This window comes from Podarcis liolepis (assembly GCF_965112155.1).
Source record: "Podarcis liolepis genome assembly, chromosome: 12".
Classification (NCBI taxonomy): domain Eukaryota; kingdom Metazoa; phylum Chordata; class Lepidosauria; order Squamata; family Lacertidae; genus Podarcis; species Podarcis liolepis.
The window spans coordinates 25,754,002-25,779,608 of record NC_139563.1 but is presented as its reverse complement, the minus strand read 5'-3'; the positions used below and the strand labels follow the sequence as shown (position 1 = coordinate 25,779,608).

At 43.6% G+C, this 25,607-nt stretch overlaps 1 protein-coding gene across 5 annotated transcripts in view; it reads left to right on the top strand.

Annotated features, from left to right (window-relative positions):
• ABCB1 (ATP binding cassette subfamily B member 1) overlaps positions 1-25,607 on the top strand; it is a 68,507-nt gene that overhangs the window by 40,847 nt on the left and 2,053 nt on the right. For all 5 annotated transcript variants that reach the window (XM_083467379.1, XM_083467377.1, XM_083467376.1 and 2 more), the window contains 16 exons: positions 956-1,081; positions 2,664-2,867; positions 5,610-5,780; positions 8,882-9,043; positions 9,554-9,727; positions 10,833-10,979; positions 12,628-12,732; positions 14,070-14,147; positions 14,920-15,003; positions 16,433-16,636; positions 17,081-17,181; positions 18,817-18,957; positions 19,751-19,907; positions 21,825-22,022; positions 23,464-23,670; positions 23,869-24,015. In XM_083467379.1, coding sequence (XP_083323505.1) covers positions 956-1,081; positions 2,664-2,867; positions 5,610-5,780; positions 8,882-9,043; positions 9,554-9,727; positions 10,833-10,979; positions 12,628-12,732; positions 14,070-14,147; positions 14,920-15,003; positions 16,433-16,636; positions 17,081-17,181; positions 18,817-18,957; positions 19,751-19,907; positions 21,825-22,022; positions 23,464-23,670; positions 23,869-24,015 — 2,406 coding nt within the window. The remainder of the gene's footprint in view (positions 1-955; positions 1,082-2,663; positions 2,868-5,609; positions 5,781-8,881; positions 9,044-9,553; positions 9,728-10,832; positions 10,980-12,627; positions 12,733-14,069; positions 14,148-14,919; positions 15,004-16,432; positions 16,637-17,080; positions 17,182-18,816; positions 18,958-19,750; positions 19,908-21,824; positions 22,023-23,463; positions 23,671-23,868; positions 24,016-25,607) is intronic.

The window sequence follows — 25,607 nt, the reverse complement described above, 5'->3', positions numbered from 1 at the left end:
TCATTTTCATTATTATTTCTTACCTGCCCTTCCCCAGATTCTCCCAGGGCAGTAGAATTAAACACCAACAACCCCCACCCATAAAGACATAATGGTATAAACACTGGGTTCTTTTGTGCTGTAAACTGTTATCTATTTTTTTTGAGCTGTAATCTAATTTTTTGAGTTTTTGAAGCTCGGTAGTGAATGCTGGTTTTGACGTTTCCTGGCTTTTGTCCTTTAAAGCCAGACAAACACAGACAAAAACACACAAACCTCCATATATGGCCCAATGAGACTTGCTGTGATGAAATCTGTTTCAAGGCAATTAACATAAGAAGAGCTTGCTGGAACAGGCCAACGGCCCATCTAACTCTTCATCCTATTCTCACACTGGCCAACCAGGTGCCTGCAGGAAGCCATCATGCAGGATTCAAGCACAAGCGCATTCTCCCCTCCTGTGGTTCCTTGTTGTTGTTGTTGTTTAGTCGTTTAGTCATCTCCGACTCTTCGTGACCCCATGGACCAGAGCACGCCAGGCCCTCCTGTCTTCCACTGCCTCACGCAGTTTGGTCAAACTCATGCTGGCAGCTTTGAGAACACTGTCTAACCATCTCGTCCTCTGTCGTCCCCTTCTCCTTGTGTCCTCCATCTTTCCCAACATCAGGGTCTTTTCCAGGGAGTCTTCTCTTCTCATCAGGTGGCCAAAGTATTGGAGCCTCAGCTTCAGGATCTGTCCTTCCAGTGAGCACCTAGCAATTAGTATTCAGAAGCACCGCTGCCTCCAATTACAGGTGTTTGTGTCAGGGAAACTTGCTGTGTCTGATTTGTATTTATGAATGTGCTCCACTGTCGCTCACTTTTCTCTGAGCTTGCATCATGACTGTGCATTCCAAGGACCTGGATACTGCACAACCCTTGCAAATAAAATAAAATTAAAGCAGCTCTCATTGTGTGTCCCCCCCCTCTCATCCAGGTGTTAAAAGGCTTGAATCTGAAAGTTAACAGTGGACAGACAGTGGCCTTAGTAGGCAGTAGCGGTTGTGGGAAAAGTACAACTGTTCAGCTGATCCAGAGGTTTTATGATCCTATTGAAGGCATGGTAAGATACTTGAGCCAAATGCCCATAAAATGTTTTTTTCCCCCATGAGCACTGTCAATATCAAATGTCAGATTATGGATATTTTATTTGACATGGGTGTAAAAGTCTGATATTCTATATCTGCCCTGAAGTATTCAGGGTAAATAGTGTCAGTCTTGCTGTTAATATTCTTCAGATGAAATTCTTACACTTGCTTTTCTTTATAATATAAACTCACAGCTAGTTATGAAAGAATTAGTAAAACACATAAAATGCAGTAAAAACAGTTGAAATGGAGCCGAAACCTATTTCAAACAATAAAACCAAGAGCAGGATAAAACAATTCAGCATAAAAACTGGGAGGCAGAACTCTGGGCTGTACAGAATGAAAACCAGGAAATATAACAAGGTCTTGGGAGTTCAACAGGAAGGAGCAGGACAGAACACTCTAGGGATGAAGTTCCACATCTGCACCATGCTTCTAAAATGCATGGCTTCCCCAAGGAATGTACAGATTCTTTGGCGAGAGAGCCATGTGCTTTAAATCTGGGGCAGCATGTGTGCTGCAATAGAGAAGGTGGAGTTCAGAATCAGTTGCAAGGCGAGTTTGCAGGTCTCAAGTGGGAACAGCTCTTCTTCCTCCTGGACCTCTGCCTGTCTCCCCGCCTTACAACTTTTCCTGACATCTCCTCCTCCTGATCCAGCCTAAACTAACCGAAACTCTGTTTCTTTACATCAGGGGTGGCTAACTCCCAGTTCAGGGACAGATCTATCCCCTCCAACCCCCCAACCCCCCCAAAAAAACACCCTTCACTTATTTTTATGACAACAAAGAAGGAAAGCAAATAGATGCAATGCTGGGATGGTCATACGCCAGTGCCTTAACGAAGAGGCAATTTACTCCTTTGCTAGTCATTACATTGATAATTTGATGAGCAGGGAGGAGGCAATAATTCTCCCCTTCCTCAGCTGATCTGCATAGATCAGTTGCGGAGGTGTGGGGGGGGGGCTGTGTATCCTGTGTGTGCATGTGAGACTATGGGTTGGCCGCCCCCACCAGTAGCACACAACCACTAAAGGGTTGGCCAAGGCTGAATGCAGCCCTCAGACTGTAGCAGTGTGGTGTGGTAGTGAGAGGCTAGGAGCTGGGAGACCAGGGTTCCCTATGCTATGAAGCTCACAGAGTGCCCTATGCCAGAGGAAAAGGTGGGAAAGAAATGCCCTAAATAAATAAAATGAAGTTTAGCCACTCCTGCTTTACATGCTCGTGCCGTCCTCCTTGACTAGGGAGATGGTCTATTTCCTCTTTTTCTTTGCTTTGTCAGGCTTATCTCAGATTTGTCTATCCCTCTTCCACGAAAACCTTGCAGCTGACTACCACTAGTAATAGGCTGTGTCTGATCCTGTCCCTATCCAACACCCTCCCCCCTACTTTCCTGACTAGATATGCCCCTTTCTTCCACTCCCCTTTTCAAACTATGTACTATACCCATGATAATATTTTCCCTTTTACTTCACACATTCTTTTTATGACAGTTTGCCAATATTTATTCTGAGTTCTGAGTGGAACTCTCCTGTGTGATTTGTGTGTGCTTCGTTTTAGATTACCATTGATGATCAGGATATCAAGACCCTGAACTTAAGGTACCTGAGGGAGATTATAGGTGTGGTGAACCAGGAGCCTGTGTTATTTCAAACCACGATTGCAGAAAACATTCGATACGGCCGTGAAGACGTCACCATGGAAGAGATTGAAAAAGCTGTCAAGGAAGCCAATGCTTATGACTTCATCATGAAACTGCCCAATGTGAGAAATTAGGATACCCTCCTCTGCTTATCTTATTTTAATGCCTTGTGTCGTTTTTTAAAAGCTGAAATAAACCAAGCAGAATAAAATATTGCCAGAAGGCTGCCTTCTCTAACCTGTGTTAGTGGCAAGGAGAATTCGCATGGTGTCAAGATCCAAGTTTTGGGGCGAGTAGTCTTTGGTGAGAGAACCCCAGGTTCAATTTAAAATCACAAGTTATATAGCAAAGTAAAGCATGGAAATATATGCTGTAAGAGCTTTAAAATATGCCCTTGTGAGTTCCAAAACATCCCTCTTCCCTTAGCATAGAAAAGACCCTGTGTTTGATAAGTTTAAAATGGGTTACTTACAAACTCTCCAAAGGTCATGTTCATGTGTTTTCCATACACCAGTCAGAAAACACAGGCAGAAAAACTTGGCTTAGTTACAGTGGTGAAAGTTCCTGAATTTTTGGTACAGGAACTCAAGAATGGCTTATAAAAACCATGTGGTCTGAGCTTAGACCACATCACACTGAGGCACTCAAGTAGACAGAAGAACAACAATAGGCTTGATTACCCTCCTCCCAAGGTGAGGGGGTGTGCCTAGCTAAGCCTGGCAGGACAGCTTACTCTACGATGTTAACCCCTTCATGCATCAATTAGATTTAAGCATGTTGGTTATATGAGGCTTGTCCCCCCCCCCCTAATTTCAATAAATACAGTTGTGAAAAGGCTTCCCTTTTGTTCCTTGTTGTGCTGCGCCTCCTTTTTAACAACCCATTTTCACTCTAATCTCTAGCCCAGTTGTTAATTACTGCTTCTCACACACCAAATCCTGCTTGTAGATTTACGGTATCTGACAATTATATCGTTTTTAAATAATCTGCGAATAATTTCCACTCCTCCCTCAGCCAAGTCTCGTCTTGCTTGCTGATCTTAGTTGCAATGCTGGCCAATTCTACATATTCTATTAGTTTATTTAACCAATCCTTTTTTGTTGGAATTTCTTGTTCTTTCTATTTTTGCACGTAGATGGTTCTTGCAGCTGTAGTTCCATAGAGAAAGAGGTTGAGTACCTTCTTAGGGATGTCAACATTTGTTATTCCTAATAAGAAAGCTTCCAGATTTTTTGGGATTGTTGTCTTAAAAATATTTTTGAATTCTCCATAAATCATATCCCAATATTTTTTGGCTTGCTTACACTTCCACCACATGTGAAAGAATGTACCTTCGGTCTCTTGGAACTTCCAGCATAAGTTAGATCCTTTTTATACATCTTGATGAGCTTGCTAGGGGTCAAATACAATCTATATATCATATTTAATAGATTTTCTTTTGAGGTATAGCACAGGTTATATGAGGCTTGTTATCCAACCCAGTGTGCTCAATATATTGTTGGACTATGGTGCCCATCATTCCTGACCATTGCCCATCCTGGTTGGGGCTGATGGGCTTTGTAGTTCAAAACATCTAGAGGGCAGCAGGTTAGGGAAGGCTGCAGCTTTTTAAAAGTCTCATGTGGAGTCTGGAAGAAGAATTAACAGTGTTTCCTATATCTTGGGGGATTGTTTTTTTTTAAGTTAAAGGTTGAAGGTCTTTATTATTTATGTGGCACCATGCACACAATGCTTCACAAAGCAACACATGAAAATCAGTGTGAGGGGATTGACAAAGACAGGGAAGGAACTTGGAGGGTGAAGGTAACAGTGGAATAAGTGTGTGTTCCCGGGAAGAGGAATTTATTGTTAGACTACACTGGGAATAGTTGTTTGGGGGTGGGTGGGTAGGGAATAGAGGACTCCTAGCAGCTCTCAGCACCTGTAACAGACTACAGCTCCAATAATTCTTTGGGAGAAGCCATGACTGTTTAAAACGATATGATACTGATTTAAATGTATAATACCAATGAGGCCTGTGTGCGTTAGGGCTGCCACTACTGCTAGCAAGAGATTCACTAAAACAAGGCTTTTTTAAATATTAAAATCAGTTGTTGAAGTTTAAATACAGGCCTCATGTTTTAATCTATTTTTTTAAGTTCAATTGTTAGAAAGGGCAGTGGTTCAAGGGCGTCCTGTAAACTGAGAGTTAGTTTATTTTCACCTTCCTGTGCATGTTGGCTATAAGGTCTATTTTCACACACATTATTATTATTATTATTTCTCTAAATATAGATGAACCTTCCTAGGCAAATAAACAACCCAAAAATGTTTCTTGAAATGCCTGGTGCTTGGTGCAAGTATTTTTCTAGCCACCGAACACGTGGTGTGTTTTCAGCAAGCAAAACACACATAACACGCTTGTATATTTATTCAGTTATTTGGATTACATTTTCCAGGATGACTTATGGTCTGGGCCTCAGAATTCCTCAATAGAGATGATCTTCATGCAGGAAAAGTTTCATGGTGAGGGGTGTGCAATGTCAGTGTGGACATGTGTATGGAGTAAACACATGACCCCTGTTAGCCAGCCCTCTGTCAATGGTGGGTGGAGACAACATGCACAAGAAGGTGAAAATAAACTAACTCTCAGTTTACAGGATGCCCTTGAACATGAGTGGGTGTAAACAAAGTGGACATGCTGGCCACACCCACTCTTGCATTGGCTCCACCCACTATTAGCATGCAGTCCTCCTCCCCAAGAGCTGGCCAAGAGAAAATGCCATCTGTGGGCCAAAAATTACTCCCTAACCCTGATATAATATATCAGGCCATAACATCATTTATTGGTTCTGAGCTGTTGCTGGTTTTTTCCTGTTTTGCAGACATTTCACACTATGGTTGGAGAAAGAGGAGCCCAGCTAAGTGGAGGACAGAAGCAAAGGATAGCAATTGCCCGTGCTCTTGTCCGCAACCCCAAGATCCTGCTGCTGGATGAGGCTACGTCAGCTTTGGATACCGAAAGTGAAGCTGTGGTTCAGGCAGCATTGGACAAGGTCTGTTTCCCTGTGAAAACCTTGCATAGTAGAAAATGAATGGTTTACAAATAACTTAAGATGAATAACAGGTTTCATTATGAGAGCAGCGATCTCATTGCATGATGGTCCTTTCCTGCCTCTTTCTCTCCCACTGACGTGAAAAGGCAGCAAAGTTTCAGTCATTTGAACTTATTGTTGCTTTTATACTGTTAGGGAGTACAGTGGTACCTTGGGTTACAGACGCTTCAGGTTACAGATGCTTCAGGTTACAGACTCTGCTAACCCAGAAATAGCATCTCAGGTTAAGAACTTTACCTCAGGATGAGAACAGAAATTGCGCACCAGCAGGAGGCTGCATTAGCTAAAGTGGTACCTCAGGTTAAGAACAGTTTCAGGTTAAGAACGGACCTCCAGATATGCATATGTATGGGAGGGGTGTTAGGGGAGGGGTGAAGAACATGTTGTTGTGCTCCTTCTGGGGTAGTTTGTCCATCTTTGGTCCCCACCCTGCACTCAGCTCTCACCTGTGTCTCCCAGAAGCTGTCAACATGCCACAGCGACCACACCCCAGGAAATGGCTTTTGACTGGCCAGCTGAACCAGGTGAGGGTAGCCAATGGGTCTCACACCCCTAGTGAGATAGGGACCTCCCCCTGCATGCGAAGAAAGGCTCTGACGGATTGAGTGGACGAGACCAATAGTGGGTCCAACAGTCAATCATGCCATTTCTTCATGTGCTATAGAGGGAAGTGAGGGGCAGATGGGGCTGGGAAAGTAGCCTGTCTAGGAGAAGGAAAACTCTGATCTTAACCCTCTGCTGCCTTGTGGCTATACTCATTGGCGAGAAAGGCTTTTGGAGTAAACCCATGCCTACTGCCTTGTGGGACATCTTCAGGAGAAGAAAAGGCTAAAAAGTAAACACAAATCCAGAGTGGAGTCCCTTCTGGCAACTCCTGCAGCCAAGCTGGTGTCAAGCATCTTGCTCTGCTTTCCTTTGGACCACATCAGCAAGGCTGAGGCAGGGGGTGGGCCTTGTCATTTGGGCAACCCAGGCTTGCAGCCCAGAGAGGTCACCTCTGTGCTGCTAATCAGCAAAACCTATCTGGGAGCAGTTACAAGTTACCGGTCTCTGCACCACAGGAGGCACTGTGATTCTCCAGCCGTTTGACGTCACCCCTGGAGGCACACTCCCTTGTCTCTTGAGAAAGATGGATGCCAGCTGCTTGGGACATGGGATTTTCTGCCGCAGGAGCCAGCCTTGCACTTTGATTTGGAGGGTGGGCATTTGCTGCTCCACACCAGGCAGCAAAATCTGCCTTTGCCCAGCCCTACCTGAAGGTCAGGGAACCTCCATGAAGAGCCTGTGATGAGTTACAGCAGGGGACTGAAGTTGGAGGAGGGAATTGACAGAATGGAGGGGTCTTCCTCACGCCAGCCTCTCTATACAGGGCACTCTCTTGGATGCCAGCAAATACGCTTAAATGCGTTTCAAAAACAGTGTTGTTTTAAAAGGGAGCTGCTTATAACGATCTGGTTGTCTTCTGTATGCATATTTCAGTTTAGGAGAGGCAATTAAAGCATGCCTTACTTGAAACTGAAATCGAGAATATTGATTGTTTTGAAGGATGGATGGGTCACCATCCCAAAACAGAGCGGGTGTGTTGTAATCAATATTGACAGATCCCTATGGGAATTGCAGAGAAGCCCAGGAGTCGGTTCCAAAAAGCCTCTGTACCTGCTTTTGTTTCTGATGTTGAAAGCTAAAGGGGGACAGTGGGCATGTGAGATAAGGATGGGAAGCGCTGGTGCAATATCTGGTTAATTAGTTACCTTCCCGGGGTTTCTATGGATTGTTCCTGGCTGTGAGGAATGTTAACTCAAATTAAAGATTAATGAGCAGGGTAACCAGACGCCAAAAGGTTTTAGCACAAAAGTAATGTATGCTAAATTTTACACTAAAAAAAAGACTTTGAAAGCTGGCTAGGCACAGCTAACCATCCTTTCACCTCTTCCTGGGCCAGAACCAGAAAAGGCTTCAGGTCAAATCAGTTCAGTGTCATGCGGTGTGTTACTGAATTACCTTGTGGAAGATCCAAATTCAGCTCCATTCCTGGGTGTGCCACTCTCTGGCTGTACTTGGGCTGATCAGTTGCTCTCTTGCTGAGTTCCTGTTGAGGTCAAATAAAGATAAAAATATTTTTGTGCCCTGGAAGAGTTTGGCGCAAGTGGTTTTAAACACAACAGGTGGTGCATCTGAGCATGTGCAGAGTACCTTTCTTCTGCTAATAAACCAGGAAGAGGGCAGAACTAAGCCATGATGACTGTGTGAGAGATCCTTAGAAACTGAAGAATCAAAGCTCGGTGATACAAAAGGTGTTGGATTCAATCCTCTGGGGCTGGGAATGACTCCTGCCTGGAACCCTGAAGAGTCACTACCAAACAGCGCAGAAGCCTTTTCCCTGCCAAGCGCCTCATCCCCACAGAGTTGATCTTTTGAGGACTGCATAGTGTTGGTGAATGGGGTCAGAGCCAAAAGTGGGTGGTGCTGGCTCCCCTCCCATCTCTCAGCATCTTTCTGCCATTTCCCTCTCTGAAACATACTTTCCCATCTTTGCTTTCCCTACTTGCTACTTGTATGAAATTAGGACAATGCCTGATTGGCTCTAAGGCTGCATTCCCTGGGATAGGCGGTACTGGGGTAGAAAGCTACCAGATGCTAGTCCATCTACGTACCAGTGGCACCAGGTTCCCTCCAAGATTGGGGGAGGGGGCTAATGCATGTTGTGTGCGTGTGTTGTCATGTGTGCATTGCTTGATATCACACATGTCTCCTGACACTGCATAGGCCAGTGCAGTTGCACTGGACCCCCTCAATATTGGAGTGGGGGGCTGGACCCCCTTCAAACAAATATTGAGTTGGTGTGCCTGCTGCATTCTGACTGCTTTTTCCTTTGCAATTTTGAGCAAGGCCCATAGCTCAATGGCAGATCATCTTAGAGAGCTACTGCCAGTAAGTGTAGACTGGGCTGCCCTTGATGGATTAAAGTCTCTGTGTAAAATATGATGCAAAGACTTGTGAACATAGGCCAATGTTAACTGAATCTGAATACGTCTCTTTAGGCAAGGGAAGGTCGCACAACTATTGTAATCGCTCATCGGTTATCTACAGTCCGCAACGCAGACCTCATAGCTGCTTTTGAAGATGGCTCCATCACAGAGCAAGGGACACATAATGAGCTCATGGCAAAGAAAGGAGTTTATTTCAAACTTGTTAATATGCAGGTATTGGTTCCTTTCTTTTCTTTTCTCCCCTTTTGTCACGTTGGCATGTAAGTCCTCTTGAACTGAGTTCTGTTCCTATTCGTCCCTGTGGCCCAACTCCACCAAGTCCTTTGGGAACTGATGCTGCAATGCAACCTCTTTTCCTATATGCACAGTCCTAGCGACTGTTGTGGCTCCCTGCAAAGAATTCTGGAAGCTGTAGCCTGTTAACGGTCCTCAGAGTTGTTTAATATATTCAGCTTTTATTGTTCTCAGTTCAGTGTATATACCGTATTTTTCCGTTTATAAGACACCCCCATGTACAAGATGCCCCCTATTTTTGCGGCAACAACCAATCGGCAGTCCACCCTTGGCACTGTCCGTGTATAAGATGCCCCCTAATTTTTGATATTATTTTTTAGGGGGAAAAACCTAGTCTTATACACGGGAAAATACGGTCATTCTATAAACATTTCACACCAGCATTTTGAAATCCAAATCTCTTTCAAAACTTCTGCTCTCTTATTTCAGTCAATTGAAACTGAGGTTCATTCAGATGAAAATGAGCTCATTGACGGAAAAGGCATGTCAAAAGAGGCATTAAAAGACTTCTTGGCAAATGGAGTGCGACGGCGTTCAACTCGCAAGAGCTTGAAAAGGCCAGAAGAGCAGGACAAAGACCTTGAGGTCCAAACTGTTCAGCCTGTAAGTGTCTCGGCTTTAAATTGCAACAGTGCAAATTGTGCTTTGTGTGTACACCAAAGTTTGAACCACAGAGCCTAGGGCTTGCCGATCAGAAGGTCGGCGGTTCGAATCCCCGCGACGGGGTGAGCTCCCGTGGCTCGGTCCCGGCTCCTGCCCACCTAGCAGTTCCAAAGCATGTCAAAGTGCAAGTAGATAAATAGGTACCACTCCGGCGGGAAGGTAAACGGCGTTTCCGTGTGCTGCTCTGGTTCACCAGAAGTGGCTTAGTCATGCTGGCCACACAACCTGGAAGCTGTCTGTAGACAAACGCCAGCTCCCTCGGCCCATAGAGCGAGATGAGCGCGTAACCCCAGAGTCGTCCACAACTGGACCTAATGGACCTTTACCTTTGTACACCAAGACATGTGCCAAGACTTGTTTTCAGGTCTGCATCTTCCTGTTCCTGGCTGATCTTATATTCTTCTGCTTTTCTTATACTATGTTCCTCTATGCAGGCTCTTGCTCTGATGACCCCTTTGGTTTTCAGGGCTCATCTCCTACCTTACTGCATCCCAAGTAGTTGCTCCCCTCCGTAAGAGTGGCTCTTGTTTTGGATACACCTGACAGCCTTGATTTGGTGGGGGGGTCCCCAAAGTCTGAGCCTGGATGTTGAAGGATGTGTGTCTGCAGTTCACACTTTACAAATTTGTTGAAGGAAACACGTGCAGCAGCAAACAAATGTAAAATGTGTAACCGCTCTCAGTTAAAAGATCTTCCTCCCTCCTTTTTCGAGACTTTCCTTAGTGAAGACCCATCACAAAGTCTTTCTACTTTGGTCCACCAGTTGATTTCTCTTCATTTAAGGGAAGGGTCATAATCCAGTGGTACAGGTTTTGTGTACAGAAAGGTTAAGAATAGGTGACAAGAATTAGCTCTGCCCAATACCCTGGAGAGACTGTGGTAATTGAAATAGACAAAGGTCTACAGGGAGCAAACAGAACAACGGGCGTTTCCTAGATCAACACCATATTTCCTGTAAAAAGAAAAGCAACAAGTATAGAGAGTTTATGAATGGAGGCCAGAAAAGGGCAGAGAGCACTGCATAAAACATTCTCCTGTCTTCTAGAAGGAAAATTTGCCCTCAGTTTCATTTCTGAAGATAATGAAGTTGAATGTGTCTGAATGGCCTTACTTTTTGGTGGGAACATTTTCTGCAATCATCAATGGAGCGTTGCAGCCTGCGTTTTCAGTCATATTCTCTGAAATCATAGGGGTGAGTATATAGTAAGTTCTGTCTCTGACATCCATTCCAAAACTACATTTAGATGTAGAAAACATTCAGGCCAGAATTGAGCCTTCAAGAGAGAATTTGCACTGAGAAACTCGGATCTGTGTAGAGGGAAGACTATGGGGGCAGTTCTTCTATAGCAAAATGTAGGTGAATGTTAGTTGATGGTATGGATGATGGTTAATTTCAATTCAGTTCATATTTAAAGGAAAGCTGCCTGATTTGCAGTTTCGGAAACAACACAAGGACTGAAATGCAACCATCCTTTGAAATTCACACATCTCCAAAATTTGGAATGCAACATTGCAGCCAAGTAATGTGTGCAAAAATGCATTTGCTAGGATAAGATGTGCCTAAAAATGCACATGTCTGTGAAATGAGTTTATTAGACAAAATTGTATACAGATGTGGGCGTATTAGGGTAAATTCACACTAAAATGCTGATGATTTTTCATGAGGACTTAAAAAAACCCAACACCCACAAAATTACGTGGAAATGTGGATAACTGAAATTAAGATTGGAGGAATCAAAAACTGGGAGAAATGAAACCCGACAGATTTTCCCATTCTCAATTGGGGATTACTTTCACAGAATGCAATACATAGTGCTTGCTCTTAGGTACTTCAATGTCCCCATGGAGATTTTCATAATACAGTCATACCTCGGGTTACAGGCGCTTCAGGTTGCGTTTTTTCAGTTTACGCATGCGCCGAAACCCAGAAGCACCAGAACGGGTTACTTCCAGGTTTTGGCGGTTGCACATGAACAGAAGTGCTAAATTGCACTTTGCGCATGCACAGAAGCGCCGAATTGCAACCTGCGCATGCGCAGACACGCTGCTGAGGGATGCAAATGCTGTGGGTTGCGAACGTGCCTCTTTCACGGATCACGTTCACAACCTGAGTGTCCACTGTACTCCTGTATTACTGGGCAGATGATTGCTCCTACCTTTTTGAAGCTATTCATAAAAATATTTCCAAACTGCCTTTTGGCCCTAACAGCCACCCCCGCAAGTCAGTGTACCCAAAATATGTGTGTTAAACTGCCTTCAGACCAAATGTTTCCTCATTTATTTAGGCAAGCTCTGAATTGGCCTTCTCACCCAAAATGAACTCAGTTTCTTGATCATCATTGGAACCTGCTCTTAACTGCCCATGTTTTGAAAGTGGCTTGCCAGTCTTTGCGCATGACTACTATTATAGTCTAATAACAATGGTAAATGCAGACTTGGAAGCCACAAATATACAGTTCCTCCAGTGACCCTCTGGGCTGCAGCCAATAACAGGAAACCTCCTTCTGGGAGCAAGAATGGATGTATTTTTTAGTTACATATTTTCAATGTATGTCTCTCTTGTACTATTATATAGCCTCAGGAGAAACATTGCAGCACAATGCAAAGAAAATCTAAGTGAGCAATATCTACCCAGAACATTGTTTTTAGGGTTATTGATATGTACGAGCTAATTAATAACTGATAAGCAGTAATTCATCTGTTTAGAGAGATATATGATTTTACTTTTTATATTGCACATTTTATACTTAAGAGAATGAGTTTCAGGACAAGTAAGCAAGGTGAAGTATTTAGAGATAAGTTAATGAAAGAAAATTAACACTGAGATTACTGTTCCATAGATTTTTACACTGAATGATCCAGACATAGTACGAGAAAAGAGCAATATGTATTCATTGCTATTCTTAGCACTTGGGGTTATATCCTTTGTAACATTTTTCCTTCAGGTAAGTTGCATTTGCTTTGTTCTTACTGTTTCTGGCCAGATCCTGAAAGTATTCAGAAACTCACAGAACTATTGTTTGTTTTGAAGAAGTGACATTACTTTTAATCCAAAGAATTTAGATTAATTTTTGAAGATGGACCAACATAGTGTATTTAATTCTAGAGGGTTATATAGTTCCTTTGTGTGCAGAACTATATCAGACATCTTTCAAATTCACAAGGATCACTGTAGCAAATTTGAATTGACAGATGTGCAGAATATTGATTTGCTGTTGAAATTGCAAAACTGCAAATAAGGCAAAATGTTTGAATGCAACAATGTTTTAGGTGTGCCCAGCATAAGCTTTCCATCAAAATATCCATGATTACATCATAAACATATCAGATAACAAAACAAGTTATTAATGTCAGAAGCCTTGATCTTAATACATTGGCCTGAGAGCTTCATCATATATCCTGTAAATTCTATTTAGACCCTGAATACAGAACAGTTCTTCTAACTACAGAATAAGGCCCATACACTTGTCATGGCATACGTCTGGCATTTCCAGCAAGAGCCAGTAGTTTGAGTCTTGAATCTCAAATTCAGTACTGGAAAAACATTCTTGTAGTATTATCATAAACTGATGCAGTGCTTGTGTAGCTCAAAGAAAATAGATATTTTGCTTTTGGAAAACGTTGTGCTTGGCTGTCATGCCAGTACAACTTATTTTGAATTATTCTGCCCATATTATACATTGTTGTGATTTCCTTCCTGTTATAAGAAAGCAATATCCACTTGAGCCATACGGCTCCAGTCGTTTCGGCAAATGGCATGTTTGGAGAATTTTGCAGCCTAGTGCCCCATTGCAGCCCATTCAGGAACCCAGATCAAGATCAGAGGAATAGAGACTGAAGCAGGGAAGGAGCTAAACACCAAACCTGTTGATCCCTCTGGCAGGATGAGTGTTTTCTCCCAATGCCTTATTTTTCTCATACGGAATGCAAAGTAGCTAAGTTGCTTGTACTCTGGTTTGCTTAATGTTATTTGTATGCCACCTTTCCATTGTTAAAACCATGCTCAAGGTGGCTTACAACATGTTAAAATGCATAATTGCAAACATAACAAAAGTAGTCATAAACAATAAAACATCCAAAAGGACACAACCAAATTAAAAATGTCTATGTTTTTATATATGCTGTAAGCTGCCCAGATTGGCTGGGGCAAGCCAGTCAGATGGGCGGGGTACAAATGTTGTTGTTGTTGTATTATTAAATCATGATAAGGTATAAAATAAAGATACAAAAAAGAATATCGAAACCGGCAGCAACCAATTATGCAGGAAACCTTCTCTTTCAGGGTTTCACCTTTGGCAGAGCTGGAGAGATCCTTACACTGAAGCTTCGCTACATGGGATTCCAAGCAATGCTTAGACAGGTATTCTAAGGGAGAGATTTGTTTGCTTTATTGAGCTAGCACAGGATAAAAACTGATTTCAGTTTTTATCTTGCACTAGCCCAATAAACGGGTTGCAGTATTGAACTGTGCCATCACCCCTTCCAACATTGCAATAAGCCAATCCTCCACGGCAAGTTTGGGAAATATGTGGCCCTTCGGGGGTCACTGAGCTGCAGTTCCCATCAGCCCTAGTAATATGGCCAGGGATAATGGGAGTTGTAGTTCAGCAATATCTGGAGGGCAAAAGGTTCCCCACACCTGATCTACAGCCCACATCCAAGAAAATCACCCAAGTAGTTCCTTTCACCTGGGAGGGGGTTGAGTCGTGTTCCTTGAACAGCAACTTTCTTCAGTGGTAAATTGCATTTGAAAGTGTCAAAACTAAGAAGTCTATATGGCACGGAGATCTGATGTTCAAAGAAAAAAATTACCCATACAAACCCTTAATTAGTTGTATTACTCTCAGCCAACATGTTTGGAAACCTCTGAGCTCAGAAACCACAAGAGCGTGATTGACCCAATCTATTTAGATGCGGGGGGCAGAGAGGGGGGGGAGAAATCTGTTGACTTCGCTGGGTTTTAGGAATTAGTTACTAGGTGCAAGACTACAACTCTACAAATGAATAATGACCCTAATTAAATATATTTTAAAATATCTTGCCCTCCAGAATCAGAACAGCAAAAACTGGATTTGCAATGCTATTGTAGCCAGGATTGTGCTGGTACCTTAAAATGTATTGTGTATTTCTAGGACATTGCTTGGTTTGATGACCCTAAAAACAATACTGGAGCGTTGACTACAAGACTTGCTCTTGATGCTTCTGAAGTAAAAGGTGTAAGTAATACTCATCTGTACCCTCCCCCCAATTCTCATTCTCTTGATGATTCTACGTAGTTGTGTTGTAGGCTATCCAGTGCAACTCTCACGCCTGAGTTCCACATGCTAACTAAGTTTGTACGTGGCACTAAACCATATTTTAGTCATTTAGTATTTCAAAGACACTGCCAACGAGAGATGGCTAAAGCGAGAGGCTTAAATAGGCTGCGCTCAAAGGCAACTTGGTTGGGTTCTTGCGCAGTTGGAAAGTTTATCAATAACTGTGAAGTAGTTTTGCAGAAACCCTGGACATAGGCATCACTTATGAGACGTTGAACTTGACTTAGAGTTGGGTGGGCTGTCCAGTTCTAGCAAAGCCCTCGAGGGAAGCAGGGGAACAATACGAGAAGATACCCTGGACAGCTCCAAAGTGGCCCTTCTGGCGGAAGCTTTCTTTTCCTAAGGCAGCTACAGAAAACTCTCTGTGATTGAGGATATACCTAATAGTATTGCAGGGCCACATTCTCTGAGTTAGAGAAGGATATCAGGACTGTGTCCTCCAGATGAATAAGGAAGGGTGATGAGTAAGTGACTGGCAGTTCTCTTCCCCCACCCCCAAGAAGGAAGTAGCCTGAATCTCACTCTCGTCGGAGTATTCCTCTTCTCGCTTCAACCTCCATTGGCTCCAGCCAGCATGACTAGTGATCAAAGATGATGGGAGGTGTAATTTAACAACATATGGAGGTTCCTAGGTTTTCCATCACTGATTTAGAGAAACCAGCTTCTACCAAGTTTCTCCATTCACCTCTTGCTTCTAGGTCAAAGTTTCGGAAACAAAATTTTTGCCACATGCTTCCTTAGCCCTTCGCAGAGCAATGCATAGTTTCAGAGGCAGCGCTGAAGGGTATGATGAAGCCTTTGGATGAGAGATACTATGGGGTTTCTGTAATATTTACTAACTTATTTACTCCATTTATATCCTTTCTCCAAGAAGCTCAGGGCAGCATACATGGTTTCCCACCCTCCCACCCACCATTTTATCTTCCCAAAAGCCCTGTGAGGTAGGGTAGTCTGAGATACAGTGTGTGGCTCAAGGTTTTGTTACAAATATACAAACAGACTATTTTGGAGACTAACGGGCACTACTGTAGTGGGTAGCAAATATGCTAACCTTGCATCAAATTGCCAGAACGACTTTCTGTACCCAAAGATACTTCATCTTCAGTAAGTGTGCAGCAATTTGCCCTATATTCTCCCTCTGTTCCATTCTTCTCAAATACAAATGGAAAAAACCTGTTGTACTGTTCTGCCTTGTCCTACTAGCTGAGGAATGGCATGTTCACAAACTCTGGGAGGCGTTGTACTCCAAAGGCCACAGAGAGATGTTCAGCCATCAGGAACACCCCCCCCCCAATTAATACATTTTGTTTCCCCCTCCTTCATTCAGGCTACAGGGGCCAGGCTAGGTATGCTTGCCCAAAACATTGCTAACCTCGGGACAGGAATAATTATATCATTGGTGTATGGCTGGCAGCTGACGCTCGTCATCTTGGCTGTTGTGCCACTCGTTGCCATTGGAGGACTCATTGAAATGAGAATGTTGGCTGGACATGCCAGGAAAGATAAGAAGGAACTTGAAGGTGCAGGGAAGGTAAGTCTCTGCTAAACCTCTGACAGCAAACACAGCTGGTTGAGTGCCACCAGAATTAGAACCAAAACAGGGGTGCTGAGAAACAAAAGGGTGGTGTCTCACCTTCATGAGACTGAAAACCAAAGAAGAGGCAGAGAGAAAGTGAGAGGATCCTGCACTTTCCATATCCCCTCCCTTCTGCAGGGATCAGAGTGCCATTTTGAGCAAAGAGAAGAAGTCCCTCTATAGTAGACTTGCTGGGCTGTGACTGGTTCTTGGAAACAATTATGCACTGGTGCCTGTAACTGCTCCTTGAAGATCAGCCTGGAGCACTTTAGAACCAGTGGAGAGCCACACTGTAAGAGTGCGCTGGTGTTTTGCTCTTTATAGCTCTTTCCTCAAGAAAGTCATACTTGGGGAAACTTGTTGCTTTCCCACTAGCCAGTGTGTTTCTCTCTCTTACAGATTGCAACAGAAGCAATAGGGAATATCCGAACGGTTGTTTCCCTTACTCAGGAAATAAAATTTGAACAAAAGTATGGAGACAGTCTGCAAGGACCATACAGGTAACAGACAGTGAACGTTTTGGTCAGCTCTTGAAATGACATGCTTAGGATGTTGCTGTTAAGTCTGGATCCAACTTCTTAATTCTCAGGACAAGTACTTCTCAAGTTTGAGCCAGACTTACACTGCAGTCCTAACCATGCCTTCTCGGAAGTTAGCCCTGTTGAATACGGTGGGGCTTACTTCCAAGCAAAATGGGTTAGGGTTGCAGTCTTAGTCATGCCTAAGAGCTCATTCACTCTTCTCTAAGTATGACTCAGCCTGGATCCAATCCGAAATGTTTTGTTATGAGTTCCTTCTTGTGGCTTGTTCAAGTGGTGGCCAAGCAGTCTTGCCTTTGCCTCTCAGGTGCTACCCTTGAGAAATAGAGCTGCCCATTTGGTGCGAGGGAAGGGTTGCCGAAACTGCTCTCAGAGTTATGAGCAATCTCGTCAAATTGTATAGAACCTACTCAGGTCTTGTACGGTTTTTGGAGATACGGTCTTCCTAAGGCAGATGCATTTTAGACCTTCTGGTTGTGCCTTGGAACGAAGACTTTTTGGATATCTGTTACAAAGTAAATTTAGACAATCGCAGGATCTGAACTGCCATTTGACCAAATAATTATATATTGTTAAAATCTTATTCAAATCATTGTTTTATTTATATTTTATTTATAAGATACCGAACTACTAATTCACTTCTTGACTGCTGCTTGCATAGCTTTAAGTTTCAAATGAAAAAAAGAAAACCTCTGCTACTCTGGATGAATGGCTTTTAAGATTGGCCCTCCAGACCTCTCTGTCTGGCCCTTGGAACTCTCTGAGGCCACACCTTCTCTCTGCAAGCCACACCTCTCGCTGGTCCTGTTTTGCCTCTGATGCAGCCTTGCCTGGCTGCAAGGTGTCCTTGAATCTGATAATACTATAGGAAGAAAACGTTTACATTTACTGCTTTACCTTCACTGGCATATGGTCTCTGGAAATTTGCCCAGAACCCAGAAAAAGGTTCCCCACCACTGGTGTCATTAGTTCTGAGACTGGCAAACATCCAGAGCTAAATTTCAGAGTCCTGGGCAAGATTTACAAGTTATATTGAACTCATAGCTACCCTTCAAATCCATAGTATCAAGGACAACTTACCTATATTTGCATGCCAGTGCTGTGCATATTCCTGCCTCCCCTTCCAGCAGCAACCAATGATGTGATCTGTGGGAAATGTGAGTGGCAGGTAGGTGGTTGCGCTGCAGCAGGGATATCATCTAGCTGGCCTTATGGCTCTTTCATAAGAGAGCCAGCATGGTGTAGTGGTTAAGAGCAGTGGACTCGTAATCTGGTGAACCGGGTTCAATTCCCTGCTCCTCCACATGCAGCTGCTGGGTGACCTTGGGCTACTCACAGTTCTCTGAAGTCTCTCAGCCCCACTCACCTCACAGAGTGTTTGTTGTGGGGGAGGAAGAGAAAGGAGATTGTTAGCCGCTTTGAGACTCCTTCGGTTAGTGATAAAGCGGGATATCAAATCCAAACTCTTTTCTTCTTCTTCTTCATATTCTAGGGCTGTTGCATCTCATACAGAGCTTCCCATGTTTTATATTGAGACGGCCATAATGTGTGAATCAACACACAAATAAGCAAAATATCCTTCATCTCTTGTTACAGGAATTCCTTAAAGAAAGCGCATATCCACGGACTAACTTATGGTGTTTCCCAAGGCATAATGTACTTCACCTACGCCGCTTGTTTTCAGTTTGGTGCCTTCCTTGTGGAAGGGGGATACATGGATTCTAAGAACGTTTTCTTGTAAGATCTCTGCTGCTTTTCTTTTCTTTTATTGGGGTTTAAAAGAAACAAATTATCATGAAATCAGCAGTAATATAGGTGTGGATTTTCCTGCATTTTACGAGGGCTTGAGGTTGCTTTCTCAGCTGCTATATGGGCTGGATCTATTTCCTAAATCGAAGCTATGCAATTGATGGAGGAGAACTCACGCCTCCCTGCTGCCCCTTGACCCCAGACAAAACTGGCCTGTTGGGTGTTCACATGTGGGCTCTATGCACTTAAAATCCAATGGCCCTGAACCTGAAATGCATACTCTGTACCCCAAAGCCAATATGGGAACTAATGGTTTCTTTGGAGGTCCACATGCTGGGTTTTTCATATGTATGTCAGATTACTGGCCTGTTAGGCCAGGGGTGGCCAACCTGTGGACCTCTAGATTGTTGGACTCCAACTCCCATCAGCCCCAGCCATCATGGCCAAGAGTCTGGGACAATTTGTAATCTCGCATCATCTAGAGGGTCATGGGTTAGGCACCTAATCTGGTGTAAAATTGTCTATTTTGACTTGCAAAGACTCCCTGGGGTCTTAGGCAGAGGACTTTAACATCACCTGCTACCTACGTCTTCTAATGGGAAGTGCCGATATTTGAACCTAGGACACATGCATTGGTAAAGGGGCAAAGTCTTGTTCCCCTTGTTGCATGTTACCTTCATCAGAGAGATCAAAATAAATGCATTACAAAAATGGAAGCAGGGTAAAATTTTAAAACTATTATTATTATTATTTTATTTTAAAAAATTGTTTGCACTTCTAGGGTATTCTCATGCATTGTCTTTGGTGCCATGGCGCTAGGACAGACAGCTTCATTTACACCAGACTATGCCAAAGCGAAGATATCTGCAGCTCACATGTTCCAGCTGTTTGAGACTGTACCCTTAATAGACAATTACAGTGTTGAAGGACACAAGCCTGTAAGTTGATCCCTGGGCATTTTTATATTACCTTCCAACAAAACACAGAAAAAGTTTCAGCACTTGAGTTTGTTGCCTTCTGGGTTTGAAGCGTATGAGCAATTCATTGATGGATCCAGAGAATTTGAATTTGTGCCATTTTCTTCCTATTGTTGTAGTCTTAACACATTTCCACCGTCCTTCTCTGTTTAAATTATATATAGGCTTTGTTCACGGTCCAAGCTTAGATGCAGTTTTTAATGGGCATGCTGGAGACATAGGAGCCTTCAGTGCTGAGTCAGTTACTGTATTTTATTGATGGATTGATTTAAAAGCACTTCTAAACCACAAAACATTTCAAAAATCTCTGAGCGGGGTACACCATGTATGATATAGCAACAGTATCCATTAAAATGAAAATACAACCTGATGCCAATGAAGCAACAATATAAAACCATATAAAAGTAAATATGACAGAAATTCAGGAAATTCATTCACATAAATCAGGGTCCATTCTTAAGACTCAAGGAAAGCCTGGGCAAAAAATTAAGTCTTTATAACATGCCTGAAACAATTGATGGTTGATGCTTCGTGCATGGCAGAGGGAGGGGCATTTTGCAGTACAGGGGTAATAGGTCATGGCCCAATGATATTTTGTAGGGTGTGGTACCATTTCCCCAGATGATCTAGGTCAGGCATCCCCAACCTCCGGCCCTCCAGGTGTTTTGGACTACAATTCCCATCATTCCCTGACCACTGGTCCTGTAAGCTAGGGATCATGGGAGTTGTAGGCCAAAACATCTGGAGGGACACAGGTTGGGGATGCCTGATCTAGGTGATCTTACTGGTCTCTGCCAGTACAGGCCATCTTTCAGGTAGCTTGGTCTACATTGATTCAGAACTTTATATGGTAAGAACAATACCTTGGACATAGCCTGGTAGCTGATTGACAGCTAGTGTAGTTCCCACAGCACAGGTGCAATAGATGTACCTCCAGGTGCTCTGCTCTACAACCTAAGCCACAACATTATGGACCAACCCAGTGCATTACAGTCGTCTAATCATGAGGTTACTGATGCATGAATCAACAGTGTCTAAGCTACCCTTGTCCACAAGCTCGTGAATCTATACCATACTCCAAGCGATGCCCACTGTAGTCTTGGATGGTCGCTACAACAAAGTGCCATATACAGACTTCGTATTTGTAGTCAACTGCAGGGGGAAGACGTCACTCACTATCTGTTAGCTTGCACCTTATATAGAGACCCAAGAGATCACTTTCTGAAACATCTGTTCACACAAGCAAGCAAATTCACCCAGGCAGAAATGGTCCAATTTCTTTTGAGTGACAATAATAGCTTTGTAACACACACACACACACACACACACACACACACACACTGGCCCTTTATGCACTGGCTGCAATTTTTTTAAAAAATAAAATAAAATCAGGAAACATGAGTAAGATGATTCAGAGGTATAATCTGAAATTAAGCTGGATTTGAGTTAGTTGGTTCTCTGGTAACTTCTCTTTTACGTCTTGGATGATATAGACGTATGAGCCGTATTGTTTTATTGGTACTATAGGTTTGTCATGGCCTTTAGCGAGAACAATAAACTTATATCATTTAGTTTAAAAGCACAGTTCCCCTACCGTACTTGTCCTTCGGCCACCCATCTTCATGCAGGGAGTCAGCCCTCAATCCCAACTACTCCTATAAAACACTCAGATTTCCAATTTTCAAAACCATGCGAGATGCAAAGATGGAGCTGTACTTTCTCATAACATCAAGGGGATGTTGCAAATTCCTCTGTGTCCGCCTCAGTTCCACCCCTTCATCCAACTATTAATGGCATGTCCAGTCCACTAGGTGCTAACATGGAATAGCTTGGCCATTTTCCCCTGTAACAGGCAGGTCTTGTTTATTATCATTCTAGGACGACTTTGGTGGCAATGTCGCATTTAAGCAAGTAGCCTTCAACTATCCTACCCGGCCTGATGTCTCGGTACTCCAAGGACTGAGTGTGGCAGTAGAGAAGGGGCAGACCTTGGCTCTCGTAGGAAGCAGCGGCTGTGGAAAGAGCACTCTGGTCCAGTTGCTCGAAAGATTCTACGACCCCCTCAGTGGAGAAGTGGTAAATGACTCGGCTGAGTTTTCCGCACGATTTGAACACAGAATATATTATGTAACACTCGTTCTCATCCATTTAATACCAGGGATGCACCTTTTCACTTGCAAAATGGGGCAAAGTTTGAGGCTACATACAAACCATACATTGGAAGTACATGTGAACTGTAGTTTGTGAAGGGTGCTGGGAATTGTAACTCGGTGAGGGAGTAAACTACGGTTCCCAGGATTGTTTGAGGAAGCTATGACTGTTAAAGTGATATGAGTGTTTTAAAATGTATGGTGTGTATGTGACCTATTTGTGAAATATTTCTAATGCATTAACACACTGCAAGGTGCTCTAAATGTATAGTAATAATAATAATAATAATAATAAAATTTATTTATACCCTGCCCTCCCCGGCCAGAGCCGGGTTCATGGCGGCTAACACCAGTAAAATTACAGTAAAAACATAATGGAAGGGGAAACCAATTTAAAACAAAATGCAATTTAAAATGCAGCCTCATTTTAAAAGTAGCCCATAGATCAAAACCATAAGGGGAGGGAAATTTAAGGGTCAGACTGAGTCTAAACCAAAGGCCAGACGGGACAGCTCTGTCTTGCAGGCCCTGCAGAAAGATGTCAAGTCCCGCAGGGCCCTAGTCTCTTGTGACAGAGTGTTCCACCATGTTGGGGCCAGTACTGAAAAGGCCCTGGCCCTAGTTGAGACCAATCTAACCACCTTGCAACTTGGGACCTCCACAGGGCATACCGCCAGCATTTTTAGACAGATGTTCTGCCTACCTGTTTTCGTTTTTGGATTGACATATTTTTTTCTGTTACAAAAAGCAGGCACTGCAGGCAGCTCTCTCTGAATCTGGGCTGAGAGTTAGGCAGTCACCTCTACTCTGCTATGGCTCCTCAGTCTCTCTGCTCCTCCTCCAGGCTGAAGCTGGTACTGCAAAAAGCAGTTTCAACCCTGCTTGGAACTCTCATGCCACTTGCCGTTGGACCCAGAGAGAATGGTTTGCTTTAGGTGGGGTTGTAACCTGTGTCCCCCACCCCACCCCCGAGACTGTAGGACAACTCCCATCAGGCCCAGGCAACATGGTCAATGGTCAGGGTTGATGCAGGCTGCAGTTTAACAGTATCTGAAGAGTCAAAGGTTTCTTAATCACTGACCTACTGCCACCTGGTGAATTCCATGACAAGATGATATTTAAACCATGGCTTTCCTGGTTCAAAGGCTGTATAATCCTGCTTACCTGAATGAGCAGACATGGTTAGGACTGCAGCCTAAGTCTTACCTAAACTCTCAAGTTCTCATACGTTATCAAAATGAATTGGAATAGTGTTTGAAACGTCAGACAATACTTTTAAACAACTTGTTAACTGTGCACTATGCGTAACAGAAATGTTCATTAACAGTACCCTGCTTCATAAAACTGACCAAGTCTTCTTTTTCCAGCTACTGGATGGCAACGGTGCAACACAGTTAAACGTCCAGTGGCTGCGATCCCAGATTGGAATTGTCTCCCAAGAACCGGTCCTGTTTGACTGCACTATTGCAGAGAACATTGCGTATGGAGATAACAGCAGAAAGGTGTCCTTTGATGAGATCGTTGAAGTAGCCAAAGCAGCCAACATCCACGCCTTCATTGATAGCTTACCAGATGTAAGTGCATAAGAACATAAGACGATCCTGCTGCATGTATACACACTCACACTTCGGAAATGTTGATTGGAGAACTAGTAACAAAAAATAAAACTGAAGTCCTATTATGTTGCTGGTATATCTAATGGGACTGAGGTAGATAGAAGTATTATGCGAATATAAACCTGTCTTTATTGGATTTATATTTTTTGCACATAGAAATACAACACTCCTGTAGGTGACAAAGGGACTCAGCTCTCTGGGGGTCAAAAGCAACGCATTGCTATTGCTCGTGCTCTCATCCGCCAGCCAAGAATTCTGCTACTGGATGAAGCAACCTCTGCACTTGATACTGAAAGTGAAAAGGTAAATGTTTGTATTTATATTGGGTGCATTAAAGGCATGGGTTGCTAGTCATCATGGTTTCACTTTATAGCATACCCAGGTCTGCTCTGCAACAATTCTAGCCTAACTGGGCAGGTCGACAATAGTTATTTGTATAGTAGCACTTTGAAGTATTCAAAGTGTCTTGCATATTGTCATGCTGGCAACAAGCCTGCAAGCTAAGTTAGCATTATCTCCTATAGCAGAGGCGGGCAATTGGGAGGGACATCACCTTGCTTAAGGCCAAATTTATAGCACAGCCTCTTAACCTGTATGTTACACCACCTCAATTGTGGCTACCTAAGAACTGCCAACCTAGAAGTTCGAAAGCAAAGTGCAAGTAGATAAATAGGTATCGCTCTGGCGGGAAGGTAAACTGCATTTCCGTGTGCTGCTCTGGTTCGCCAGAAGCGGCTTCGTCATGCTGGCCACTTGACCTGGAAGCTGTACGCCGGCTCCCTCAGCCAATAAAGCAAGATGAACGCCGCAACCCCAGAGTCGTCTGCGACTGGACCTAATGGACTGGACCTTCACCTTTACGAACTAGAGAGGGGCTAGCAGGCCAATACCCTGGGCAGCTGGCATTTTGGTTGGCATCTGTCTCTCTCAGAAGACAATGGAGGAGTGTGCCTTTGGGGGTGAAATCGAACTGTTGGAAGGTTACAGCGCCTGTTGTGGCTGTAGAGACCAATGGAGGAGAGACATGTTTTCTTGCAACTGGAGCATCCGGTTGTGCAGCTGCTCCTGCAGCTGCACCACAGGGTTTCTTCTCTCTGCGCTCCTCCCAGCAGTCATTCCTCCTCTGGTCCCTGCCACGAATACACATCTTGACTGTCTCCAGGCACGACTTCTGCAAGTCTCCCACAGGGCGGTGTTGACCTACCAGCCTTTGTGTCATGTTTGCAAACATCTTTGTAACACAGAGTTGGTCTGCCAGTATCTCACTCCTGCATGTTATCATGGAAGGACACTGTCATCTTGTTGAGCTATCTAGTTGTGAAGAGTCTTTTACAGCTGATGAGATCAAATGCCTTCGCCAGGTCTATGAAGGCGTCTCTGCTCTCAGCATTTCTCCTGCAGCCAGTGCAGTGAGGAAATTGTTTACCTCTGAACTCCAAAGCCACGTTGTGACTCGGGATCTTGTCAGCGAGTGAGTGTAATCTGAGGCCCAAGCTTTCCCAGTGGTACTCAGCAGGGAGATTCCATGGCAGTTGTTACAGTCATGGCAGTCACCCTTATTCATGTTGAGAGTCACAGTGCTGGAGCCGTGCATGTCTTGTAACACTCTGGTATTCAACTAAAACAAAAGGGCAGGTGGAATAATGTCCCATTGCACAACAGGCCTTCCCCCTCCCCCTACTCTGCTTGCAAATACCCTGCACTACCCCCAAATCTGCCCCTGGTTCCCCAGTCCTTGCCATGAGTTGTTATGATCTAAGGTGGTAGGAGGTTCTTCAATCTTACTATGGTTGCTCATTATTTTTCCGGTGGTGCACTTCTAAAAATGTTCAGATATGAAAGCTTACACGATTTCCTCATTGTAATAAAATTCCCTTATTAAAAAAATTATGTTC